Source organism: Palaemon carinicauda, chromosome 27 (assembly GCF_036898095.1).
Source record: "Palaemon carinicauda isolate YSFRI2023 chromosome 27, ASM3689809v2, whole genome shotgun sequence".
Taxonomy (NCBI): Eukaryota; Metazoa; Arthropoda; class Malacostraca; order Decapoda; family Palaemonidae; genus Palaemon; species Palaemon carinicauda.
The window spans coordinates 2,339,209-2,366,360 of NC_090751.1; the positions used below are offsets into that span (position 1 = coordinate 2,339,209).

The window sequence follows — 27,152 nt, forward strand, 5'->3', positions numbered from 1 at the left end:
ACCGATTGGTCTTTTTGGACATCTTCAAAGAGTTCATTATTTCTAAGCATCAGCAGTGTCAGAACACTGACAAAAATGAAGACTATGAAGAACTGGAAGAGGAGGAAGATTACACATGCTGCTGCTTCTTGCTGGCCTTCTTCAGGGTCAAGGTTTAGGGGATCAACAAAGAGCTCCAACAGAGGAACAGGCCACTAGATCTTCTCCTACAGCGGTCGAAAGCACATCACCAGGTACCACCTCCTCCAGCACCTCCATAGGTGTACTGTACAGTATTAGGAGTCTGGATTGTTACCACAGGGCAGTCTCAGTCTTGATGGTGGCCAAAACCTCAGGCAGTTCCCCCCAAAGCTGGAACACCTGCAATGCCCAAGGAAGGCTGCAACTTTCTCAGGTTCAGGTCATTGTTGTTACTTGGCACAATAACTAGAGGACAAGACGGAGAAGTATTCCCTTTCCTAGGGGAATACTTCAGCTTTTGCCATGGACAGTCACGAGGGCAAGCCAAAATACCTTTCCCCGTATAAATTCCTTCCGAGGACCCAGCCCGAGAGGAACTCATAGGAAGATGCAGGAGGTCGACTCACCAGAAGAAAATAATGAGCTATTGCGTCTTTTCAGCATCAGTCCTTCTTAGCTTCTATTTCTTCTTGGTAAACTCTTCCCACTGCAGAGGCAGCCATGACTTGCACTCATCACAAATTCATGCTTACTTAAAAAAGCACAAGAAGATGGATATCAATTGCAGGTTTTGACGTAATCTACCACATTTTCTTCCGGCTTTTCCTTGGTACAATCACATTTCTGTTTTCATCTCAATTTACACTCTGGAAAGAGAAAAAATTAATAGCCAAAAGAAACTGCCAAAGGCAACAACGCTACGTCAGTATTCATTACAGCCAAATTCAAAATTGCTACCTTTGCTGAATAACAGGATGGTGGGGCTTTTCCCTGAACCGACTGTTAACAGTTACAACTACTTCATTAAATTTTAGAGGCTGTTCTAATTTCAGGAAGGGGATAAAAGACTTCCTATATCAAGTGTGGCCCACTTTAATTTTTGGTCAAGGTAAATAAAACAAAGATCAAATCCTTCCTTTAATCATAAATTACAATTTAAAGAAGTAACCATATAATTTAGAAATAGGAGTACTGTACCACTTTGTTTTGTAAATATATAAATGAGCAGCACCCTATGAAACAATTTAAAAAAAAATAAAACCAAAAGTCTGACAATGAAAAGAAATACACATGGGATTGCGATTCATTGCAACTTGCACCGAAATGACTAGACCTGATAAAAATAGTAAAACACCTCTCCTACCAACTAAAAAATAAAAAATTTCAGCCCATAAGGAAATAATGTTGGGTATACATATTTTAACTACAATCAAATGAAATATAAGAGGTAGCCCAAAATAACCCAAAAGCTGACTTAGTAAGAGATGAATTTATATACAAAAAATAAAATAAAAAATTATATCAACACAACCAAGGTTTCAACTTAAATTCTTATAGCAACCTTTATTATGCCTTCTTTCTTACTTCTAACAACACTTTCATAACATTCTTCATATCATCAGTTTCTTTGAAAATATGTTTATTCTTATCATTGTACTGTATTTCCTTTACTTGTTTTTTTCTAAATTCTAATGACCACAGCTTCTTATAGTACTTTGGAAGAAGGCTATAACATTCCTTGCACATTTACCACAAAGTCTAAACCGTTAATTATATGATTGTACACAACATATTCATGTCAGTGTACCTAATACCTAATGGGTAATGACCTAGACAAGAGGCGCTTAAACGTACGTATTATGGCAGCAAAAAATGTCTTATCTCTAATTAAAAATAATATTCATACATAAATTATTTTGCTCACTAAAAAAAATAAACAACTCACTCATCTAAAAAGAACAACCCAACTTTCAGCTACATAAACACAATAGTACCTCGGTTAATTAGTTTAAATTGTTCTGGGAGGAAGACCACAAACTAAAAGAAAATTATCCACAAGATCCATAAGAAATAAAGGAAATCCAGTCGATACATTTTACAACTTCATAATAAACTTATATACTCATTTTTAAAAGTTTGTATTTATAAATGATTGAATGTTTGTAATGCTAATTATTGAACAATTTACAACCTTTCCATCAGAATTGAAAAATATAATACCCTACATCAGAATTAAACAGTTTATAACCATTACATCAGAATTGAACAACTTATAACCCTGAACATTAGAAATTAATAAAACTAGTAATTCACAAGTACTGTATTCACAAATCAATTTGCCCTTCAACTTTGAGGGCAGTCATGACTTGTATGAGGGAGACAAGAGGAGAGGGAGACGAGAGAGGAATAAGAGGGGGGTGGGGTTACTGCTTGATGGGAGACCCTCCCTCCGTGAGAATTTTACCGGGAATATTTCTCTTGAACATTTATCATCGCTACCTGAATAAATTAATTCACGCTTTCTGGACATTTGTTCATCTTTTTTGTGAAGGAATCTATCTCGGGATGACAGATTTTCTTTTTCTTTAAAATGGCAAGCCAAAGCCTTTTCCTATGCACCCTAATATTCCAATAGCATCACTTTTTCCTAACGTGTTTGGTAATTGTATTACCAAATTATTGCTTCTAATCAACCCAGATAAGCAGGAATGTTTCACCGTTAAAAACATGTGGTCATTGATTAATTAGTATAAATGGCTACAAAGGACCATTTAACCACATTAAGAAAGTTGGTTATTCTGAATAAAATTCTTTCTAAAATAAAACCTTTCCCTAATTCAAAATAAAAAATAAATTTCCCATGGGATAAAAAATATAGCTGAAGAGCATTAATCATAACTAATTTCAAAATCATCATAAATTTGGAATCTGTATGGAAGAAAAATACTCTCGGATTGGAATGCATTTTTCACCAACTTGGAATGTTTATATCATAAGTTTGAAATGTTAAAATTGCAGATATCTTCCCATCAATGATAAAAATTATTGTGAACCTTCGAAAACTTCATCTTACCCGAAGTTTAACATCGTTCATCCACCATTGTGAAAAGTCAACAAAATAATCCCATAATAGGTCAAGAGTTTTCACAGGACCAGGCAATTTACCTTTCTTGGACAGGATAAAAGCTAATAAGAACAAAAAATCAAAATACTACAACAGCATGAAGGCTTCAGATGCCAATTTTGTCAATATGATTGGCCTTCAAGGGAAAAAAAAACTTTCAAATACCTAACGATACATGTATGCTAAGTATAGTATATATTGTTGTAAGCAAAGTATAGTATATATTGTTTTTAAACTTCTCTTGAGTTTATTTCCTTATTTCCTTTCCTCACTGGGCTATTTTTCCCTGTTGGAGCCCTTGGGCTTATAGCATCATGCTATAAGGGTTGTAACTTAGCAAGAAATGATAATACGAAACTTCTTTAAGAAAATTACTTAACTATAACTAGTTAGTTCAAAAGTGCTAGTGAGTTTTACTTAACAGTAGATAATAGTAAAGGTTCTTTGCAGAATTCCTTTGATCCCAACAATATCATTTCTGCTTTTATTCATTCCCTCATTTTGGTCTCTTCATATATATCAGTCTAACATCTTTCAAATTCTCATCCAAAAGTAAATAAAAGATGAGCTCTGGGGTATAACATTGAGACACTGTAGTCGATGGTACTCCCTCTTCAAGAGGAGTGATTAGCAAAACAGAATACCTCCTACAAGGGGAAGTTAAAGGTTAAAGGTGTCTGGTTTCAGTTCCAGTTCCATCAGAATAGATGCTCACCAGAACGTCAGCCGGGCAAGCTCAACCCCCAACTGTCGTGCCCTACCACAGCAGTAGCCTCCCCAGTAAACAGCTTAAACTCACGGCCCTGGGCGGGGATCGATCTCTTGCCAGGCGAATGCGAGGCAAACACGTTACCACTGTACTAGCCATCTTTTACAAAATATTCTCGCAGTCTTACCTAAATGCTACGATAATACACTTACAATATTCTTTTACAAATATGAAAAATATACTTTTACAATACTGCAACTCTAAACCAATGAGATAACCTGTGAAAGTTCTTCAATTATGAAAATATATTATGAACAATATTAAACTCCCATTATATATTCCTTACAGCATAACCTTATAACACCACCTGCAGCATTAAAATCAAATCTTTACATCACAAAGATGCTTATCAATATATAAAACATACATGTTACCTAATCCCCATTGCATTAATTACCTTTTGGGAACATACACTCATAGAAAAGTAAGGAATTAATAGCTGCCCAGTCATCATAAAATAATGAAAGCATTAGTAACAGGATAAAGCTTTCAGAAAGTTCAATGCAGTACTAGTATATTAAATAGTTTGCAAATTTGTACAAAGTACTTAGTTTACATGACTTGTCGTTGTTCAATATATCACCTTTACATAAAACTCTTATACCTGACAAATATGGCACTTTTATGTAAAGAGGAACTAATTGTATGTTAAATGTTTTAAAATTAATACAGTACACATATATAAATAATTAATGACAATATGCTTTACGAAACCTAAATCATTAGCATAAATTCTACACCTCCATAAAGAAGGGGAGTTAAAACAGTTACTGTACCCTACAGGGGAAATCAATGTATCTCAGAAAAATCTGCAATATACATTTTACCATATAACCTTCAAGAAGGCTTTAAGCAAAAGCATTTGGGAATTTGTTGTATTTGAGATGGAATCATATTGACCCTTTTACCCCAAAAGGACGTACTGGTACGTTTCACAAAACTCATCCCTTTAACCCCCCCCCCTGAACGTACCGGTACGTCCATGCAAAAAACTGCCATTTAAATTTTGTTTGCATATTTTTGACAATTTTTTGAGAAACTTCAGGCATTTTCCAAGAGAATGAGACCAACCTGACCTCTCTATGATGAAAATTAAGGCTGTTAGAGCAATTTAAAAAAAATATAATCCAAAATGTGCTTGAAAAAAAATAACCCCTGGGGGTTAAGGGTTGGAAATTTCCAAATAGCCTGAGGGTAAAAGGGTTAATACCAATGAAGTGAAAATGGGTTGACCATTAGTAAGAGAAAACACTCGCATGTTTACATAGAAAAGGCAACCTTTCAAGAGAATGTCTTATAAAGGAAGTTATATATTCCTAGTGCTATCCTCTATGCATTGCAGCCCACATACAAAATTTAACAATCGCCTAACAGTTCCCTGGATAAACAAGAGCGAACAAGTCAAAAGTGTTTCATACCTATCTCAAAGAGACCACAGCTAAAATCCGAGTGTCCAATTTTAAGAAATAAACTGATGTGTGCTCATTACTAACAAAAAACTAAAACTATAGTTCCCACAATGTTTCTTGTACAATTATATTGTAAGTTAAAATCTTACACTATTACATATTGTGATAATTTCTTTTAAACTTTAGCTGTGACCTTTTTTTCCATGTTTTAGCTCCCCTACAATTGACACTTTAAAGGGACAAAATGAATTACCTTCAGAAGACACAGATGGCTGCGAATGGGAAAATAAACTAAAGTGTTAGGATTTATTTGATCCAGACTAAACTTCTACTCTCTAGGGAGTAATCCGTTACAACCCTGCTATTTAACATGTTCTTGCTCCAAACCTATCTTTACCAAGTGGCTTTCAAAATTGAAAGATACCGAGTGATTTTACAAAGCAAATTATGCTTTGCTAATGAAAAAACCTACATAATTATTGCTTAAACTAAATACCTTGAGTTCTAACAACTTATCTAAAGTAAATGGGTATAGATTATTGTGACAATGGAAATATGAGACACCTTACTCACAGTAAAAGACAAAATAGATTTTTTTCATAACAAACTCATTCCTTATAGTTAGACAACCGACATTGGCTTTAAAATTCCTAGACAATCCCTTCCCATTCAAATGATCATCATCAGCTAGCCAGCAGAATTGCACATGCACCTCACAGTCTCAGGGATTCCAAGCAGAAACAAATCTCTTTCCACATTTCTGGTATATTGGTAAAAGGCTTTTGAATTTCATAAAACTTTTGGCTCATCATTTCACCAGAAAAATATTATTATACTCATTAAATCCTACCCGTGTAAAAAGATTGTGGAATTTGTCCGAGGATACTTTCACTAATTTTGTATAGCTGGCATAGGATTTTCCGCTTCTCCAGTGCTTTTTGTATTTACTTGATGTACATAAGTGATACTGTACTGAGTTAAAGTCTGATATAATAGGATGTTAAGGGTAGGCATAACATTATAGAGAAAAATTCAGGAAGGTAATTTTTAAATATTTTTATAAGTCGAGGATCAAAGCTGCTGAACAGTATCAAATTCGAGACAGAATTTGATAACAAACTAAAACCGTGATTGATTTTAATATGATGATGAGTATGGACTACACCAAAGAAAAGTATAGCACTGAGATCACAGGTGATGCTTGGTTAACAACTTAAAATTGCTGCATGTCAATCTAATCGTGAAGGGATGGAAATAAAAAAAACAAGCTAAGTTTAAATCTAGGCTGAAATGACAAACTGAAAAATTAAAGCAGTCAAACTGGACTATAATAAAAAGGATCAGCAAATATAGCATTAAACAGAGGTAGGTGAAAAACACTTCTCTTTAAACTCAAGTTTAATACCCTTAAGTAGCTAGGTTAACCAAGGGCGTCAGCTACCCGTTGAGATACTACCACTAAGAGTTATTGGGACCTTTATCTGGCAAGACAGGACAACAGTGGATCCTTCTCTCTGGTTACAGATCATTTTCCCTTTGCCTACACATCCACCATGACGTGTCTAACCATTCACAAAGATTTCAGTTGAAATTAACACTAAACAATGATCTCTGAAAAACAAATCCATATTCTTATAACAAAAGTTTCGACCTCCCACCACCCTCCATATCCCAAGCCAACTGTTCAGAGTACGTGAAAAGCAAGACTCCTGACTGTCTGGATGACCTGGGTCCATGAGGGGCACGGGGAGTGCTGCCAGCGAGCTGATTAAGCATTTTAGAACCCGGAATGGAGTTTTTAAGAATGTGCTATGAACAGGAACAGAGCTAATCGTAAATAATTGGTGTATAAAAAATACATTTTGTTCTTAAAAATTAGATACCTACTCTTTAGACTACCTATGACACATGATTTATGATTTTTTACTAGAAAAGTACCTACAAATGACTAATAAGGTAACTTAACCTTACTATGAAAGTTTCTCCTTTAAGACTCTGGTTCCCTAAGAAGTACACTGTATTGCTTGCAAAGGACTAGGATGAGCTGCATATAAACTATTTCCATAAAAATTTTAAAACCTTTTTCTCTCTCTCCTCTACATTCCAATTGTAATAGTTATTGTATCTATTACTTCACATTTCATATGCAAATCACAAAAATCAGTGGACCTTCAATATCCTTGGATATTCTATGGATGAAATACAGTATATTACAAAGATTATATCTGAACTTTGCCATTAAATTAACACCATACCTAAATGGTAGTTGGTATAAACAAAAATCACTCCTGTGAAATATATACCTAACAATATAGCAAGAGAAATTATCCAACAATTAAATTTCTTTTATAAATTATTCCAACCATCATGCATCCATATCTCTCAAATATTGATATTACTCCATAGATATCTTCAAACTAGTTTACCGTTACTCATATATAAAGCAACTACAAACATCCAAAGTAATCAGCCATATAAAGTTTTACTCAATACTACCTTCTTTAAGAATTCTGGATTTTATTTTTTAGCAAAAGCTAACTTGAAAGCATGTGCATTAAGAACTGCACTTTATCCATAATTCGAATCTTAAGTGTCAAAGGTAAACCTTTTGGACCAGCCCTACAGGAGTCAAGTGTTTCAAGATTATGGTTCATCTGAACCACCTATTAATTGTTTTTTTTAAAGGGCATACCTAATCCTTTAACTTTTTTAGTGGAATAAAATTAAATTATGGACACATATCCTTAAACAAAACATAGAATCCTGGCATTAAAATATAGCAGTGCGGACCAATCAAAAAGGAGAATGGAAAGATTCCTTAAGACTTCATAGGAAAATTTCATACGAGCACAATAATTGCAACAAAGCTAAAAACTGATAACCCACACAACAAACGTTATTTCAAATTTCTTAAATAATGGGATTATTCAGGTCATTATAAAAAACCTTGACATTGTAAATCAGACTGCCATATCTAATCTAACAAACCCTTGAGAATAGCAAAAGTCCCAGAATGAGATCACATCCTAAAACTAATGAGGTAGTCTAGGTCTGACAAATACCTCAAAATTCTTAGTCAAACTTAGATGTCCATTTCCTACAGCGCAGCAACCAGGTTAATAAACTGAGATAAGATATAGTTTTAAAAAGAAACAAATATTACAAAAACATATTAGTATTTGCTTGATAATCAAAAAAGTTGAGAGAATATCTAAACCTTAAAGGAAAATGGTCTCGGAAGACAGAAAAGATGGCCAGATGGTTTTAAAGTGATTACCATTTAGTATTCAGAATATAAATCGTTCAGATTATAAGTAATAATATTGTCCCCTCCAGACAAAAAATGTTTAGTTTTGATCTCTATAAACGCAAGAATATAAAAGGTCACACTGGAAGCACACTAGATTTGCATATTCTTTACCAAAATATATCTATATAAAACTTTGGAAAGATTCTAATTCTATCCCTGTCATCTTAACCTTACTCTCGATCCAATGTTCTTTAAAAACGCATTATAAATTTTACCACACGTGGTATTGGAGACCTTGAGGAGATAACGTTGCATGGGGTAGTACAATTCCTGCCTCAAGTCTTCTCCAAGATGGTACTGCAAAGCAAACAGGCATTCAGAATTCAATTCTTTAGAGTTGAATTAGATTACCTTAATATTAATCATGCCTTTACCTCATATGAGAACTACTTTGCAACATTATTTCAATAAAGCGGGGTGTCAGTCAACTAGAATAATTGCTACTTCAGCAAAATCCAGATCACAACCAATCATTGCAATAAGCAGAACTGCCGCCTAAGGAATTCTTACATATTTCACCAATAGAAATTTTACATATTTCAAAAAGCCATTTTTTACTGGGACATGTCATTATTAGTTTTAATGTAAATCACAAATTTTTAAGTAACTTGTATTTTTCCTAACATACTTACCTCGAACTACTTTCTTAGGAGTATCAGGGAGACTCCTCCCAACCGACCAGAATTTTGTGTAGTTTACCCTATTCCCATTTTCTATGGGGTTAACCTCAGGCGGAGTGATACGCGCCCTGAGGCAACCCGGGGTCGGAGAGCATGCTTGCTTAGGTCGTGCTCCTCAGTAAGTTTCGTCGGAAAGGTTCTCCTCAGCCCTGCAGAGCCCTCGGGGTAGGATGGGCAGGCCATAACCCGAAAGTAGTTCAAGGTAAGTATGTTAGGAATAATACAAATTACTTAAAAATTTGTGATTTGTTCCAACACGGAGTACTTACCTCGAACTACTTTCTTAGGAGACTTAAACTTTAGGAGGTGGGAGTGTCCTGCAGGGACCAGAGACCGGAATGCTGGAAGCAACAAGGGGGGGAACCTAGATAGGAGGCTAGGTTCCGTTGACCACTGATAGAAAACGCACGAGATAGGGAAAACTACCCAAAAAACTAACTTAGTATCTAAGTGGCTTACCTCTGTAAAACCGCCTCGGAGACGCATTCCTTGCTGATGCCGTATCCCATGGTAGTTAAGGTCTTCTGAGTCATTCCAGGGAAGGTAATCAGGGACCAGGGGAAGGTAGAAAGGGGGGAAAAAGGTAAGGAAGGAACTTGTGTCTCTTGGACTTACTGCCCATGGCTTCCCCGGGGCTATGACCTTAGATCTTATGAAGTGCAGAAATGACAGGACCAAGGGCAAAACCGTCCAAAGATTTTCTCGAACAATCCTTCAGGTAGTGCTCCGTGAAAGTGGATTGTCTGGACCAAGTGCCTGCCTTCAGGATTTGGCCCACTGCCATGTTCTTCTCGAAGGCTAACGAGGTGCTAAGGCCCCTAATATCATGAGGCCTAGGCTTGCCTGAGAGAGGGGTTCCTGAGGTGTCGTAGGCCCTCTTGATCACTTGACGCAGCCAGAAGGAGATCGAACTCTTGGAAACTGGCTTCTTCACTCGTCCTGTCGAGACGAACAAACTCTTGATCGCAGGGCGGAGACTGGATGTCCTCTCCAAGTACTTCCTTACTGCTCTAACTGGGCACAAAAGCAAGTCCCTTGGGTTGTCTGAACGAGGGATCGCTGGCACCGAGAATCCCTCGAATCTAGGATCCCAACATGACGGGTTCCGAGTCTTGGCCACAAAACTAGGCACGAACTTAAAGGAAGCTTCTCGCCACCCCTTCAAGTGTGAGACTTCGTATGACAGCCCGTGCAACTCACTAACTCTCTTCGCCGAAGCCAGGGCTAATAGGAAGACCGTTTTGAGGGTGAGTTCTTTGTCCAGGATGTCTTTGAGGGGCTCGAAGGGCAGTTCTGACAGGGCTTTGAGTACTCTAGCTACATCCCACTGTGGCACCCTCGTTGCCTGGGGGGGACATGACTGCTCAAAACTCCTGATGAGCATTGAAATCTGTCTGGAGGCCCCTAAGTCAATGCCTTTTAGGAGGAAGACCTGCCCTAATGCTGCACGCACCCCTTTGATAGCCGGGATAGAAGTACCTACGTCATCCCTAAGATACACCAGGAAATCGGCTAACTCGTGAATAGAAGCCCTCAGGGGCTTGATGTTCCGGGCAGTGCACCATTTTGAAAAGACAGCCCACTTTGCTTGGTAAACTGTGACTGAGGAACGCCTTAGGTAACCCGACATCCTCGTTGTGGTCCTCGACGAGTACCCTTCCTTCTTCAGGAGCCGCTCGATAACCTCCACGCGTGTAGGCGGAGGGACCGGGGATTTCGTGAAACCTCTGGAAGTGAGGTTGACGGAGGAGGTCTGGCTTGTCTGGAAGGGGCCAAGGGGGAAGGAGAGCTAGTTCCTTTAAGTCTGCGAACCATTCTCTCTCCGGCCACAAAGGCGCTACCAAAGTCATCTGTAGGTTGGTTGCCCTCCTCACTCTGCTGAGCACTTGCCTGAGCATTCCGAAGGGTGGGAAGGCGTACACGTCAAGGTTGTCCCAAGGATGTTGGAAGGCATCCTCGAACACTGCTGCTGGATCTGGAACTGGAGAACAGAACACGGGAAGTTGTGTATTCAGACGAGTGGCAAAGAGGTCTACCACTGGTGAGCCCCACTTCAGGATGACTGTCTGAGCTACTCCTGGGTGTAGCGTCCACTCCGAGCCTATCACTTGGCCTATCCTGCTGAGGCCGTCTGCTAGAACGTTCTTTCCTGGGATGAACCTGGCCGTAATTTCGATCCCTTACTTTGCCACCCATTCCAGCAGTTCTGTCGATAGAGTGCATAACTCCTTTGACTTTAGTCCTCCTTGTTTCTTTACGTAGGCCACAACCGTGGCGTTGTCGCACATCAACGCCAGTGTTTCCTCGGAGGAGATGTACGAATTCTTAACATGCTCTCTGGACGGCTATCATCTCCAGAATGTTTATGTGTAGGGTCCCTTCCTCGAGGGACAACTTTCCTTTTGTTGATTCGTCGAGGAGGTGCGCACCCCAACCCTCCTTCGACGCGTCGGTGAATAACAACATCTCCGGAGGATCGAGTGTGAAGGGCATCCCCTTCAAGGTGTTCGCTCTGTCGTGCCACCACTGTAGGACTTCCATCTTTCCTGGGCAAACTGGAACTATCCTGTGCGGGGGCTCCTCTGGGGACCACAGTTCCTTCAAGTTCCATTGAACATCCCTGAGCTAGAGTTTCCCCTGAGGGACTAGCTTCTCTAGCGACACCAGATGGCCCAATAACTTCTGCCAATCCTTGGCTCTCCTGGGTTGGCTCGTTAGATCTTTATGACCCTCTCCATCGTCTCTTCGACCGACTTGAGGGGAAACACCAACTCTTCCCACACCGAGGAGTTTCTCAGAAACCTTGCTTCTCGGTCGGGTAACTTCCTTACTAACTTGCTTAGGATGGTGTGTCTCTTCCGCAGGACCCAGTTGGCGGCTTGGGAGAGAGAATGGTAAGAAAGGAACTTCAGTGCTTTTCCCCCTGAACTGATTAACTCTCTCAGCAAGGACTGGTTCTCAGGCAGGGAGAGATCATATGAGGACTGGAAGCCCACCAGAGTGCAAGCCCACCAGTCTAACCAAGAACACACGTAGACTAGATCCTGGGCCATGTCTTCCATCATCGAGGTCTCCGTTGGGGAAAAACAAACTGGGGCCGAGGATGCCCTGTCCTTCGCCGCCCCTTGGTTCAATGTGGTGACCGCCGACTCTGTGCGGGGTCCCCCACGACGTAAAAATGTTTCTGGGTCTTGAGGCCAGGAAGAAGCTTCGAGGCACTCTGACTCCTAGGGGCGTCTGCTTGGCTGGCTAAGAACTTGTCTATGTGCTCCATACCTAGTTTTACGTCTCGTGCTAGGGGGAGCGCCCAGGAAGGTCTCTGTTGAACCTGATTGTCCACGAGCCTGCTGAGTCCTGAGAGCCAGGCTTGTTCCGCTGAGGGCTTGGGCTCATCCAACCTATGGTGCCGTCTGATGAGGGCCAAGACCTTTCCATAAGAGGAGATGTCATCTGATGAGCACTCTCCTCCTTCTACCAAGGCATCCGCTAACAACTCCTCCGCCCGAGAAGACTCGTCGATGGCGGGAGGAGAAGACTCGTCGATGGTGGGAGGGGGAGCGCGGGAAGGGAGTAGCTTCTTCTCCTGCCTCGCAACTGACAGGCCTGCCGCAGGATGGGCGAATCTGCTGGGACGAAGGTATCCGTCATGGGTTTACCTTGTCCCGCGGGGGGCCCCGTGGCCGTGGGCTCCTCTTAAGCACAAAGGGCGCCCCTGGTGCTCGCTGAAGATCGCCGAGGTGGCCGCGGATGATGCCAAGCCTTCCGTCCGGAGAAGCGCCTCCCTCCGTTGGGCTTAAGGAGCGGGAGCCTTCGTGGCCTTAGAGTCGTCTAGGGAGGCTTGATGCGACGTCCCCTGACGGAGATCTGGTCTGCTGGAGGAGTAGGGTCACGAGGGTGAAGATGAGGCTCTAGGGAGCCAACCGGAAGTGGCCGCAGCTGAGGTAGCCTTAAACAGCTCACTCCGGGCTACTGTAATTCTCACCCACTTATCATTCGAAGAGCGACTCCTCTTGGACTTCTTCTTTGAGGTCTTGGATCTCTTTCTGCTGTGCCTGGAACGAGAACGGAACTTCTCCCGCTTTCTCTTTGAGGACTTTGGACCTTCGTCCTCCGACGAAGACGAATCCGAGGAAGAGGATGACGATGAGGAGTAGAGGGAGTCCGCCGAATCTCCCGAGTCGGCCAAATTCGCAGGGGGAACTCCGCGTCGGTTCTCTGGCGAAGAGGGCTGAAGAAAGAGGGGCAGGAGCGTTGACGAGGGCGCCGGGGGAGACCGTGGAACCTTCTTTCGGTCGAACCAAGCATCAAACTCTTCTAACCTCATGGGGGACCTGAAGGGCGTCCTTGGTGGATCCCATGCGGCGGGGTCCGAATTAGATGAGCCTGCCTTCTCGGCGTCTCCCCCGGTCGCTGAAGCACCTGAAACACACATCCAGGATGCAGGGGAAGAGGCTGCACCCGTCTTCCCCCACACAGGATCTTCCGCAGAGACGGGCCCTGTAGGCACCAGGACTTCGTCTCCTGAACACACTCCCGCCCCTCCCTCAGGCCCCACACATGCCTGAACTGATCTAATATCATCCCCCACAGACATCTCAGACTCTTGGGGAAGGGCAATGGGCCGCTTCCCCGCAACGGACTTACCTTGTCCCCTACTCTGGGTAGGGGAAGGTGGAAGGGAGCCCCGTTCCGACGAGGCATCCGGCGAAACCAACGACGAAGAAACGTTGGCCCTCTTGGGCGATTTCTTGGCAGCTTTCTTCTTTTTAGTGCCGTAGAGGACCCACTGAATCTCGGTCCAAGACTCGCACTCCGGACACGTAGTTGTAGGGGAACATACCTTGCCCCTACACGACTAACACAGGGAGTGGGAATCGACTTCGGGCTTGGAAAGAAACGCACCACAAGATTTTCCGGCCACAGGCCCAGGGCAACGGCGAGGATGCTCCATTACGCAACACTAGGACACCAAGAGACACAGGGACACAGAGGAAAAGGATAGGGAATGAACACGTGGGTAACGTGTGGTAGACACAAAGGGTCGGGGGACACAAAGGGACGCACTGGGAGAGGAGAGCGCGGCGAGATGGTAATTACGTCGCGACCAGAAACTTACTGAGGAGCACGACCTAAGCAAGCATGCTCTCCGACCCCGGGGCGCCTCAGGGCGCGTATCACTCCGCCTGAGGTTAACCCCATAGAAAACAGGAATAGGGTAAACTACACAAAATTCTGGTCGGTTGGGAGGAGTCTCCCAGATACTCCTAAGAAAGTAGTTCGAGGTAAGTACTCCGTGTTGGAACAAATAAGTATTAAGTACAGTAAAAATAGTAACTAAAAACTCACAATATACATCTGTTCAATCTGGACAAGATCTAGAGACTCAAAACAAATCTTCATAGTCTAAACCACTAGTCATCTAAATTTCATATTCAAGGCATATTCTCGTTGCAGGAACAGCAACAAAATTTCATACGATGTAGGTGCTTTGCAGGCAGCAATAAACATTCTTGGTATCATCCCTTATGCTTACACCAATGCTTTATTTTCTATTTTCTTAGTTCTATTCGAACTTGATAATCAAACTATTCAAATTGTCTTGTCCTTCACTTATTACCCCTCAAGTCACAGTAAACCTTGTAATCCTACCCTACGTGAGTCTACAGATTCATATTGATAGTTCCGCTACACATATGCATAAGAAAAATTACAATACTTTCAACAAAAAATTCAAGAGAGTAAACTTCAACAATGCTCTCAACATTAGACTTACCTGCTATCCAAATTAATCAAAATCTGGTTATCACTTTCCATGATAAAAAATTAAGGCAGTTGGTATAATGAAAGATCAATATTTCGGTGTTCTTTTGGGGTATCACGTGTTTCGTTTTGGTTTGCCAAATCCTTCAGTGTGAGAGGGAGAGCAAGTGAGAGAAAGGTTAGAGTAACGATTGTTTGTAGAGTAACACTGTTGGTTTAACTGAAGGTTGGTTTGTTTACATTTTTTTTATTGACTGCATTTAGTTGAGGACTAAAGCCAAAGCCTTGAGCAATTTCTTTTCATGAGTGACTTGTAGTGGAAGAGTTAAGAGCATCTTGGCAGCATATTGACATCACCTTTGTCTTTCTACTGTGACTGTGTGGAATTTGAAAATTAATGGAACCAAGTAAATGAACCATTCACTGCGAACGCCCTCCATCTACGTTTCCCAAATCACTTAAACCTGCTTTCTCTCAAGAAGTACATGTGTTGCCACACAGATAAGAAAACTTGTTCAGGTTCTTACCAGGATTTTCTTCTATCTACACTGCTTTAATGCCTTACATTTTGTATCAGTGCTATTGATAATCTATATTTGTCAAAAAGCAATCAGTATCATTTATAATGTTCAATCTACTATAGCCCCATGATCTGAGGCAGCGAAAGGAACCAATAATGCCTCATTATCCAATAACAAAAATTACAATACTGTACACAGTAGAGAACAGACAAATCTAATGATATAAACAACCGCATAAGAACAGTGTGCTTTTCTTAATTATAGAGATGAGAAACAGATGAAAATCTTTGTTGTGAAAGATTCAAACCCACAAATCCCTGGATTAAAACTACCTTCGGCATCTAACATAACCAAACCCGGTAACAAAATGGTACCCTTAAATATTTCTTATATCTATACTGTATTCCAATCTTTTCATAAACAGAAACTTCAACAAGAAAAAAATTGCTAAAATCTAAGATATACTTACTTATGTGAAGATAACTAATGGTTGACCTTACCTCTTCCCATGCCCTGTACACTGCTCTGAAGGCAGGCTGCTTATCACTGTGGAATGTGCCTCTGTTTCCATGTAGTACATATATTCCTCTCTTCTCTGCCGCTTTACAAACACTCATATACATGCAGTGATCAGGACGGAGGTTATATTCACAACCATAAACATAGAGTTTATCTGAAATATAAGCATTCTTTTATCATTTCAACAGAAATTTTACATGCAAATAATGTTATACATTAAATTGAAATTACAAAAAACTATTAATTGTAGAGTAGTATTAATGAATAGTACTGAAACTGAGCTAAAGTAAAAAAACTACAGTATAATAATAAGAAATTTTTTTTAAACCACCAAATCATATAGAATATCTACTGTATGTGGTGTACAAGACATTTCATATTTTCACATGGCGACAGGAAAGACTAGTAATTATTAAGAATTTGGTATTTTCAATTGCCCTACTCTTGGTACCATCAAACTGTCTTTCCTGCCGTCCAGTCTTTAAAGATGGGTAGTTTGCTAACTCCTCCTCCTTCCATATGCTTTACTGGAGCGAAAACGCCGACGAGGAGGCAGGCAGCCCGGCCATCCGACAGTGTCAGAAAGAGAGACACAGAGAAGAGAGCTTAGACCTCACTCACCTGGGAAGGTTCCTGCAATTTTGACTCTTCCGACATGCCTGTTTTAGGCTAAAGGCCTTTATTGGGATCCCTGGTCTACGTCACCCTCTTGTGAAAATCTGCCAAAATCCATCGGCAACGCCTTTGTGCATGGTTCGACAATGGTGAGTACCAAGAATATATAGGGCTTATTTTTAAGGTTATCATTGCGAACTCTCATTGCCTTGTGTTGCCTATTTCAAGTTTTTCCTGTCTGTCATTTTTAACCTTATGAAGATTAGTAATAGATTTTTGTGGTCAATGTTTTATATATCGTATTCTCTTGTCCTTTCAGGTGATTTAGCTCTCGGACTAGTAACTCTAGCTTATTTATAAATTCACGTTCTTAACACTTGGGTAAGAGAATCGTCAAATACATTGTTTCGAATGGTTATATTTATGACTAATTGTCTCCCATATTACGACCGAGCAAATTTATATTAGGTTTATCGTTCATTTCAGGATGGTGTTCGGTTTCGATGTATCGGCCCTTTTATTTCCTTCCTGATACTAATGTAAACCTCAGTTGCTCAATTGTAAGGTAATTTTAAGTGGGTTATTATTCCAATGGGTATATTCTTCTATATAAATGACCATGACTTTTAGATGCTAATCTTCCTAAATATATCTTTACAGACAGCGAGCGAAGCAGAACGAAGGAAACGCCCTACGATTTACGTGAATTGCCTTGTTCTCCAACCAATTGTTTGTAACTCCGTTACTACGTTATTTTAAAGGCTTATTTATGTAATAAATATCATATTTAATTACATTTTTCCTTCCAACCTTTATTTCAAATCACAGATTTTTATGGTGTTCTGCTTATGGCGCCCAACGTGGGGCAACACAATGAAAGGTACTTAATGATGGTGCAGATGATCCAGTAGAGAATTGACCACGACCGGGGCTCCCAGTAGTCTCATATTTCTATTTGCAGGACATTGACATTTTCCTTTCCAGGATATTAACATTTTTATAAATATTATTTTCCTTTTCAGAAAATTTACATTATATTATTTTGCATTTGTTATACGTTTGTTATAATGGCTAACTTACAGGTACTGATTGGACAACGAAAAGTCATTCGGAGAAAAGTCACCGAACAATTCAATAGGTCTGACACCTATTCTGCCCTTACACAAGAAGAAAAGTTAGCTATTAAAGGTCTTCTTGTTAATTATAGAAACAAGTTGTCAGAGCTAGATGATCATATCCTCTTGAAGAAATTTCCTGACGTATCTGATGAAGCAGAGTTAGAGCCAGAATTAACAAGTTGCCAGGATTATTTAGATAAAATTGAGTATTGTTTACCATTACTTGAGATTTCCAGGGGTAATAATGGTTCTAATATTCCCGACGTGGCCCGCAGTTTACTGAAACAGCCAACAGCTCCTCTTCCTAAGTTTACAAGTAAAGAAGGAGAAGATTTATTGAAATTTATAGCAGAGTTTGAGGCTACAACTAATGTATTTCAGTATCCTGATAGAGATTTACTTTTATTGCTGAAGCAACAGATAGACGGTCGAGCAAAGACTTTATTATGTTCTCTGGAAGCTGACAAACAGCGTTATGTAGATGCCAAAGAATTATTGATTTCCGCCTTTGCTTCTAAGGAGGTTTGTAAAAACAATGCAATTAGGAAAATTACGGAGTTAAGTCTAAGAGAGGGTGATGACCCCTTCACATTTATTTCCATCCTCCGATCAGTATGTGAAGCAGTCAAGACTTTTAACATTGGAGCGGATGAATTTGTCAGATATTTTGCTTGGCACGGCTTAAATGGTCGCTTTCAGCGTCATTTTATTAATATTACAGGAAAAACTCATCCTTCCTTAAATGACATTATTTCACATTTCTTTGCAGCTTGCGAAAGGTACGAAAGTGACGGGAAAGGTGTTGAAAGTTTGAAATGTAAAGCTTCACGTGTCAAAACATTAACACTCCCTCTTCCTAAAGAGAGTACTACCAGCATGGCTGCGGAAGCAATAACATATGATAAAGACAGGTCTTCGCCTCAGTGTTCCTTGTGTTCTACGGTTGGAAATAGTGATAAATTTCACTTTATTCATAAGTGCCCTAATTTTCTTTCTCCTACAGATAAAGTGCATATTTTAAAATCTAAAAATGGATGTGTAAAATGCGGCCAGTTTAATCATGTCTCCGGTAAGTGTCGTTTTAAATTCAAGAGACGCTGTTCAAATTGTAACAGCTGGCATATGACTTACCTATGTGATAGGAGTCTGTCACCAGACAGAGACTCTAACAATATTAATAACTGCAAATCCAAGGTGGAAACTTCTCAAATAAGCAGCGGTGTTGCCGTCCTTCCTACTTGTCATGGTGATTCCATTTTACCCACCTTTTCATTTAAAGTTGGGGGGACTGTTTACAGAGGACTGAAGGACAGTGGTTCGCAGAGCACGTTTGTCACTAAGAAATTGGCGGAGGAGAATAATCTTAAAATCATTAACTCTAAAGTAAAGCTAACAGTTAATGGGTTTAATGGTAACAAAGAGTATTTTACTGAAATTGTTGAAGTTCCTGTTACGATCGGAGATAAATCCTTTATAATTTATTGCTTGGTTGTACCAAACATTAATGTAGCATTGAAATTACCTCTGCTTGGTAGATTAGTTGATAAATTTCAGGCACAAGGTGTTAAATTAGCTGATCAATTCCTTAATAAATTTTCTCATGAAATTGATAATGTTCAGCTCATTTTAGGTACAGACTTCGCTTATTGTATTGCAGGTACAGATACAGTTTTTGGAGGAATAAATTCATCGATGTATACCTTGTGTCATGCAGGTATTTTGCTGTCTGGTAGCATTGATTTAATGATTAAGAATATTGACAATTTAGCTGATACGAGAGTGCAAACATCGGTTGTTAGTAACCCATTTGAGTATAGTTCTTCTATTCATATCCAGAGTAGTTCCTTTTTGCTGAACTCTAAAGTTGATATTTTTGTCGATGATGACGTTAATAATAACTTTGAGGTAAACTGTTCATTTTCTGTAATAAATGAAAGAGGTATGCTTATGGAGAAACCACTGCAACAGGCCACTGATCAACTTCTAGAGTCTGAATGTAATTATTATTTAAATTACGATCAGAATTTCTACAATGATGAAAGTATTGAACTTAACAACCAGTTGCAAACTTCTTGCTTTTTTTCAGGACCAAATTTAAGTATAAATGAAGTTCCAGAATTGTCAACTACCATACCAGCATTTGAGATGCCCACTGAGGTTCAAGCAACTCCTTCCACAGCTCAGGTTATTGAAGTTGCTAACAATCTTATTGATATTAATAATTATTCCAATTTCAGGAAACTTGTATTGATTTTTCGCAGAATTTTCATAGTGGTGCACAAGTGGAAGCTGAAAGCGAAAATTGCTTGCTCACCAGTCGCTAATTACTTTGCCCAGGCTATAAATTACTTGTTAAACAATGAACAAAGGAAGCATTATCCTGAGGTATATTCTTACCTACAGCATGGTCTTAATTCCAGAAAAGACATTCCTCCTATTATAACGCAACTTAATGTATTTTTAGATTCACAGGGTCTTCTGAGAGTTAAGAGTAAATTCAAAAAATGGAATTATGGCTTAAGTGGAAATTACCCTTTATTATTGCACCCAGACAGTCATTTGACCAAACTAATTATTTGGGATGCACACCTCAAATTATTACATTCAGGATGTTATTCTGTATTAACAGAGCTCAGAAAGCATTATTACATCCCTAAACATTTCTCAGTTGTGAAAAAGGCTCTTAAACAATGTGTTCATTGTCGTAGGTTTAATAATCGTTACATAAGGTTAAATCAGAACTTTTACAGAGACTTCAGAGCAGATCCTCCTACGGTTCCTTTTTCTAACATATTTATGGATTATCTAGGACCCTTCTATACGAAGGATGGAAAAGAGACCCGTAAGGTTTGGTTACTATGTATCACCTGTACTTGGTCTAGGGCAGTTAACCTCAAAATTTGCAGGAGTTTGAATGTTGCAGAATTTTTAAGAGCATTTCAGCTACACTGCTTTGAGTACGGGATTCCTCAACTTTGTATTAGTGATCTTGGGACTCAGTTGGTGGCAGGAGGTAATACCATAACTTCCTTCATTAGTGACCCTCAGACGCAATTATATTTTGAGGAAAATAATGTAAAACTCCTCTCCTTTCAGCAATATTTCAAAGGCTGCAGTAAATTGGGATCATTAGTAGAAGTCTGTGTAAAAATGGTCAAAAGATTAATGTTTGGAGCAATTAAGAATTTTATATTGACGTATGTAGACTTTGAATTTCTTGTCTGTAATATTGTGCATCTCATTAATCGACGACCTATAGCCTTCAAAGAAGCTGTTCGTGCTGAGACTGACAATGTGCCCGAACCAATAACGCCGGAACAGCTCGTGCGAGGCTATGAATTGACTTCTCTAAACCTTATCCCTAATCTTCAACCTCTTTCAGTTGAAGATCCAGAATTTGACCCTGATAATAAAGCTATTTCTCAGAATTACGTAAAGTTGTGTAAAATTAGGCAGACTTTAATAGAGACCTATCATAATGAATTTCTAGGTACTCTGATTCAGCAAGCAGTTGATAGGAAGGGGCGGTATCGACCCGTTACTCATAAATTACTGAAGGTTGGCGATGTTGTATTAATTAAGGAGGAACGTACCAAAAGGAATAATTATCCTCTAGGCATAATTTTGGAAGTTTTTAAGAATGATTTGGGTGAAGTTACCCATGCTGTTATTAAGAAGGGAAAAACAGGCCAGACATCAAGGTTGCATGTAAATAATATTATTCCAATACTAGAAAACACAGGAAGTATCAATTTAGCTACTCCTGATGTTTTTAATTCTGTTACTTCGTCCTTAAGGCCCAAAAGAAAGGCTGCTATATTAAGCCAAGAAAGGACAAGACAGATGCCTTAATCTTTATTCAGTATTTGTATTTTCTTGTATTTAATTTAATTATTTTTACATTTCTTAAATGTATTTTTTCTTACAATTGTCCTTGTTACATATGTTTCAGGATGGAATTTTTTCATTTCTGAAAAAATTCCATCTTCGCCCCTGGACTGTACAAGACATTTCATATTTTCACATGGCGACAGGAAAGACTAGTAATTATTAAGAATTTGGTATTTTCAATTGCCCTACTCTTGGTACCATCAAACTGTCTTTCCTGCCGTCCAGTCTTTAAAGATGGGTAGTTTGCTAACTCCTCCTCCTTCCATATGCTTTACTGGAGCGAAAACGCCGACGAGGAGGCAGGCAGCCCGGCCATCCGACAGTGTCAGAAAGAGAGACACAGAGAAGAGAGCTTAGACCTCACTCACCTGGGAAGGTTCCTGCAATTTTGACTCTTCCGACATGCCTGTTTTAGGCTAAAGGCCTTTATTGGGATCCCTGGTCTACGTCACCCTCTTGTGAAAATCTGCCAAAATCCATCGGCAACGCCTTTGTGCATGGTTCGACAATGGTGAGTACCAAGAATATATAGGGCTTATTTTTAAGGTTATCATTGCGAACTCTCATTGCCTTGTGTTGCCTATTTCAAGTTTTTCCTGTCTGTCATTTTTAACCTTATGAAGATTAGTAATAGATTTTTGTGGTCAATGTTTTATATATCGTATTCTCTTGTCCTTTCAGGTGATTTAGCTCTCGGACTAGTAACTCTAGCTTATTTATAAATTCACGTTCTTAACACTTGGGTAAGAGAATCGTCAAATACATTGTTTCGAATGGTTATATTTATGACTAATTGTCTCCCATATTACGACCGAGCAAATTTATATTAGGTTTATCGTTCATTTCAGGATGGTGTTCGGTTTCGATGTATCGGCCCTTTTATTTCCTTCCTGATACTAATGTAAACCTCAGTTGCTCAATTGTAAGGTAATTTTAAGTGGGTTATTATTCCAATGGGTATATTCTTCTATATAAATGACCATGACTTTTAGATGCTAATCTTCCTAAATATATCTTTACAGACAGCGAGCGAAGCAGAACGAAGGAAACGCCCTACGATTTACGTGAATTGCCTTGTTCTCCAACCAATTGTTTGTAACTCCGTTACTACGTTATTTTAAAGGCTTATTTATGTAATAAATATCATATTTAATTACATTTTTCCTTCCAACCTTTATTTCAAATCACAGATTTTTATGGTGTTCTGCTTATGTGGTGTATATCCTATTTGGAAAAACTTAATACCACAAGGGACTTGCTACATTAATCGTACAATACAGTTATTGGTATTGGAGTCGCGGATGACCAACTAATATCTTCACTTCAAATATGAGACCTAAAGATTAATCCAATAATAAAGTGCTGGTACATCATAAGCTGATTAATGAATTGAGAAACTATGATCAATAAACATCTTTTTCTAAAGACTTTCTACCTTCATAAAAAAAGTTGCAATCAACTATTAAGTTCAAAACATCCAAAACACTAACCAGGATGATAGTGAAAGATTATGTTGATGATATCCTGATCTCCCCACGTGATGGAAAGCTTGTAGTGTTTGTATATGGGAATTACATAATCCTCCCAGCCAAATTTACGAAGACGAGTTAAATTCATCAGCATCACGCCTGAGTTAACACCTGCAATATAATAAATGATTAAATTTTGTAGTATATTTAATGTTTTTCCTATTTCACAACTTATATAATAATTCTATAGAGTGACATGTTTTGCAAAAACAAAAACTACTAATTCAATTTTATTTGTCTGAGAATCTAACTAACTGTCCTCTACAGGTAAAAGGTAGAGGGGATACAAGATTTCAAAGGCATTAGATTATTACTGCAAATTACATTAGGTTAAAATTCTTCATACTTGAGGATATTGCACAGAATTATACATAAGTTTAATATCACAGAGCACAGAGCACTTAAATCTGTGGTTTAATCATTAAAATTTTATATTTCCCTTTAATATGGACCACGAAGAGATTACTATCAATAAAAACATGAACAAACAGAAATTGAACTCTACAACTAGTATAAATTATTGAAAGAGAAGAATTAAACAGCATTTGGCAAGGGGAATTTGAAGAGGAGCAGCTTAACAACTACTCGCTTTGCAGCCAAAGACAAGAGGGTTGAACGTGTCTTGAAGGCGGGTAAGTGGAACCTAACTACCTTATTAAATTCAATGGAAATTCCATCTTGTGCTAGACAATACTGTCAACTAAAAGGATGAATGTTAGTAAGCAAGCAAAAACAAAGAGTGACACTATCAAGGTTTTTGCCCTTACCTAATCTACCATAGTAAGGATGTTTAGCAAATCTATTGTACCATCCAGTCGCCAAGTCTTCATGCTCTGGGGCCATAGCAGCCATCTGGGATGAATTCATAGCAGAAAAATGTTTCCACAGCTCTTCAAGTGGTGCCAAGAACAATACATCAGTATCAACGTAAATCAGAGAATCGATATCTTCAAGAAGAGACTGAAAAGTAAAGCATCAATTAATACAGCTGAAAACATGACCATTAAAGCGTGTACAAAAAAATTTATCCCTACGCAGATACAAACTTCCGAGTTATTTATATTGGAGCCATCCTTAGGAGGGAGGAAGTCTCCATGAAGTTAAGAGGTATACCCTTCCTCCCTGAAAGATGCAGTTACTATAGGTAATAGAGATCAAAGAGAATTGTAAGTGAATAGTGTAGGCAGCTCGTAAAGAGGCAAAGCCATACTTTCAATTCTAAGAATAAAATACTTTTCCAGGAATGAAGTTTCCGTGAAGTTAAGAGGTACAGTATACCTTTCCTCTCTGATACAAATAATAAATTAATAGTAAGAGATCAAAGTGAACCCTCAAGAATCGAGTAGCCAGATCGTAGAGAGAAGCAATTCGATTCCAAGAATAAACTTCTTTCTCTGGGGTGAAGATGTATGAACATAAAGTGTTAAGACAATAAAAATGAAATTTTAATATATCACCTAATACAAAAGAAATTCCAAACATTCTTTCTTGCATTAGGGTGAAAACCAATGGAAGGCTTCATCCAAAAGAGATAAAAAATTCCTCCCTCTCATACTTCAATAGGAGGGGTTGTTCTCCTTTGAGACAGGTCTACCCTCTAGAAACCTCTGTAACAAGTGCACCAAGAGTTCTCCCACGGGGATAAGTTTTTGCTATCTCAAATGAGGACCTACTTCAAGACCAGAATTAGATCTAAACTTCCAAGACTGATAAGAAATCTGTTTCTAAATATTGTCAGAGTCCGTATTCAAGGAGAAGCAGTCTTAGAAAAGTTCCAAACTCTTGAATAACCCCAAGTGTTAAGAGTTCTATTTGTCCAGAATAGTCCTCATTCTGTTCGACTAAATTCTTCCCAGGGAAGACACTTGTTAGACTCCTATTGGGGCATGTCAAGCAAAATTACTGCAACTTAGTCTAAGAGTGACTGCTTACAGCACTCTTTATTCGTTCCGGAGGTCTTCTCAGGTTTACCGTGAGAAGTTTCTATACCATTCTCTAATACATTAGAAATTGAATATCCTTGTCTTCTACTCTACATCAAAGTCAGGAGAGGTCGCAGGAGTCCAGACTTCCTCCTGGATACAGTATTCTCGGGGAAGGAAGCGTTCCCAATATGTAACAACTACTGTACATACAAGGATAGTCTTCCCGAGTAGATACAGATTAACCAAGGGAGGTTCCTTTAGCTCAGTTGAGCAAAAGGAACAATCTGAAGACTCTCCAACTCTGGCTGATTCCTTCTGGGCAGCTTATGTTAGCTGTACGTGTGGCGATAGTGTCACTGAAGTATCTAGGGGAAAGTCCTCCTCGACAGGAGCCAAGTTCAAAGGTTCGGTATTCACGTCTAAAACTCTGTAACAGGAGCAGAGGCAATCAGCAGCATTGTCTACCAATATTTCTTTGGTATGCACCGCATTTCCCCCTCTCAACACGGGAAGATTCTCTAGTAAGGGGATAAAAGTGCAGAGTGCTTGATCTGGTAAGAAAATGAGGACAATGGTTTGTATTCATGTAGGAACAAAGAGATTATTATTATTATTATTATTATTATTATTATTACTGTCCAAGCTACAACCCTAGTTGGAAAAGCAAAGTGCTATAAGCCCAGGGGCTCCAACAGGGAAAAATAGCCCAGTGAGGAAAAGAAATAAGGAAATAAATAAATGAAGAGAATAAATTAACAATAAATCAATCGAAAAAAAAGTAACAACGTCAAAACAGATATGTCATATACTGTATAAACTATTAACAACGTTAAAAACAAATATGTCATATATAAACTATAAAAAGACTCATGTCCGCCTGGTCAACAAAAAAGCATTTGCTCCAACTTTGAACTTTTGAAGTTCTACTGATTCAACTACCCGATTAGGAAGATCATTCCACAACTTGGTAACAGCTGGAATAAAACTTCTAGAGTACTGCGTAGTATTGAGCCTCATGATGGAGAAGGCCTGGCTATTAGAATTAACTGCCTGCCTAGTATTACGAACAGGATGGAATTGTCCAGGGAGATCTGAATGTAAAGGATGGTCAGAGTTATGAAAAATCTTATGCAACATGCATAATGAACTAATTGAACGACGGTGCCAGAGATTAATATCTAGATCAGGAATAAGAAATTGAATAGACCGTCCGTAAGTTTCTGTCCAACAAATTAAGATGAGAATCAGCAGCTGAAGACCAGACAGGAGAACAATACTCAAAACAAGGTAGAATGAAAGAATTAAAACACTTCTTCAGAATAGATTGATCACCGAAAATCTTAAAAGACTTTCTCAATAAGCCAATTTTTTTTGCAATTGAAGAAGACACCGACCTTATATGTTTCTCAAAAGTAAATTTGCTGTCGAGGATCACACCTAAAATTTGAAAGTGTCATACAAATTTAAAGAAACATTATCAATATTGAGATCCGGATGTTGAGGAGCCACCGTCCTTGACCTACTTACAATCATACTTTGAGTTTTGTTAGGATTCAACTTCATACCCCATAATTTGCACCATGCACTAATTTTAGCTAAATCTCTATTAACGGATTCACCAACCCCAGATCTACATTCAGGGGATGGAATTGATGCAAAGAGAGTAGCATCATCTGCATATGCAACAAGCTTGTTTTCTAGGCCAAACCACATGTCATTTGTATATAGTATGAAAAGTAATGGGCCAAGAACACTACCCTGAGGAACACCGGATATGGCATCCCTATACTCACTATGGTGCCCGTCAACAAAAACTCTTTGAGATCTATTACAGTACTTAAAAAATCAATAATAATGCTAAGAAACGACCCACCCACTCCCAACTGTTTCAGTTTGAAAACAAGGGCCTCATGATTAACACGGTCAAAGGCAGCACTAAAATCAAGGCCAATCATACGAACTTCCTGACCACAATCAAGGGATTTCTGTACAGCCTTGGAGATTGTAAGAAGGGCATCACA

General features: G+C 39.1%; 2 protein-coding genes across 7 annotated transcripts in view; one reads left to right on the top strand and one right to left on the bottom strand.

The window, feature by feature from the left end:
* Positions 1 to 2,167: 2,167 nt before the first annotated feature.
* The window catches only part of LOC137620506 (glucoside xylosyltransferase 1-like), a 35,817-nt gene continuing 10,832 nt past the window's right edge, over positions 2,168 to 27,152 (bottom strand). The window contains exons 4-7 of the mRNA XM_068350690.1: positions 23,974 to 24,166; positions 23,168 to 23,317; positions 16,035 to 16,207; positions 2,168 to 8,870 (exon numbers count right to left, since the gene is read on the bottom strand). Of these exons, the coding sequence (XP_068206791.1) occupies positions 8,733 to 8,870; positions 16,035 to 16,207; positions 23,168 to 23,317; positions 23,974 to 24,166 (654 nt within the window). The 3' untranslated portion in view covers positions 2,168 to 8,732. The remainder of the gene's footprint in view (positions 8,871 to 16,034; positions 16,208 to 23,167; positions 23,318 to 23,973; positions 24,167 to 27,152) is intronic.
* LOC137620504 (uncharacterized) lies at positions 16,425 to 22,851 on the top strand. Of its 6 annotated transcripts, XR_011040068.1 has the most exons (6): positions 16,425 to 17,049; positions 17,155 to 17,233; positions 17,329 to 22,188; positions 22,359 to 22,420; positions 22,526 to 22,604; positions 22,700 to 22,850. XR_011040068.1 is itself a non-coding variant. In XM_068350688.1 (4 exons), exon 4 carries the CDS (start codon positions 17,736 to 17,738, stop codon positions 21,636 to 21,638), a length of 3,903 nt encoding a protein of 1,300 aa, XP_068206789.1. In that variant the 5' UTR covers positions 16,425 to 16,817; positions 16,988 to 17,049; positions 17,155 to 17,233; positions 17,329 to 17,735; the 3' UTR covers positions 21,639 to 22,512. The 6 variants fall into 6 exon arrangements, 3 of the variants coding, with proteins under 3 accessions (XP_068206789.1, XP_068206788.1, XP_068206790.1); XR_011040067.1 differs by having other exon boundaries at positions 17,329 to 22,420; positions 22,700 to 22,851; XR_011040069.1 differs by lacking the exons at positions 22,359 to 22,420; positions 22,526 to 22,604.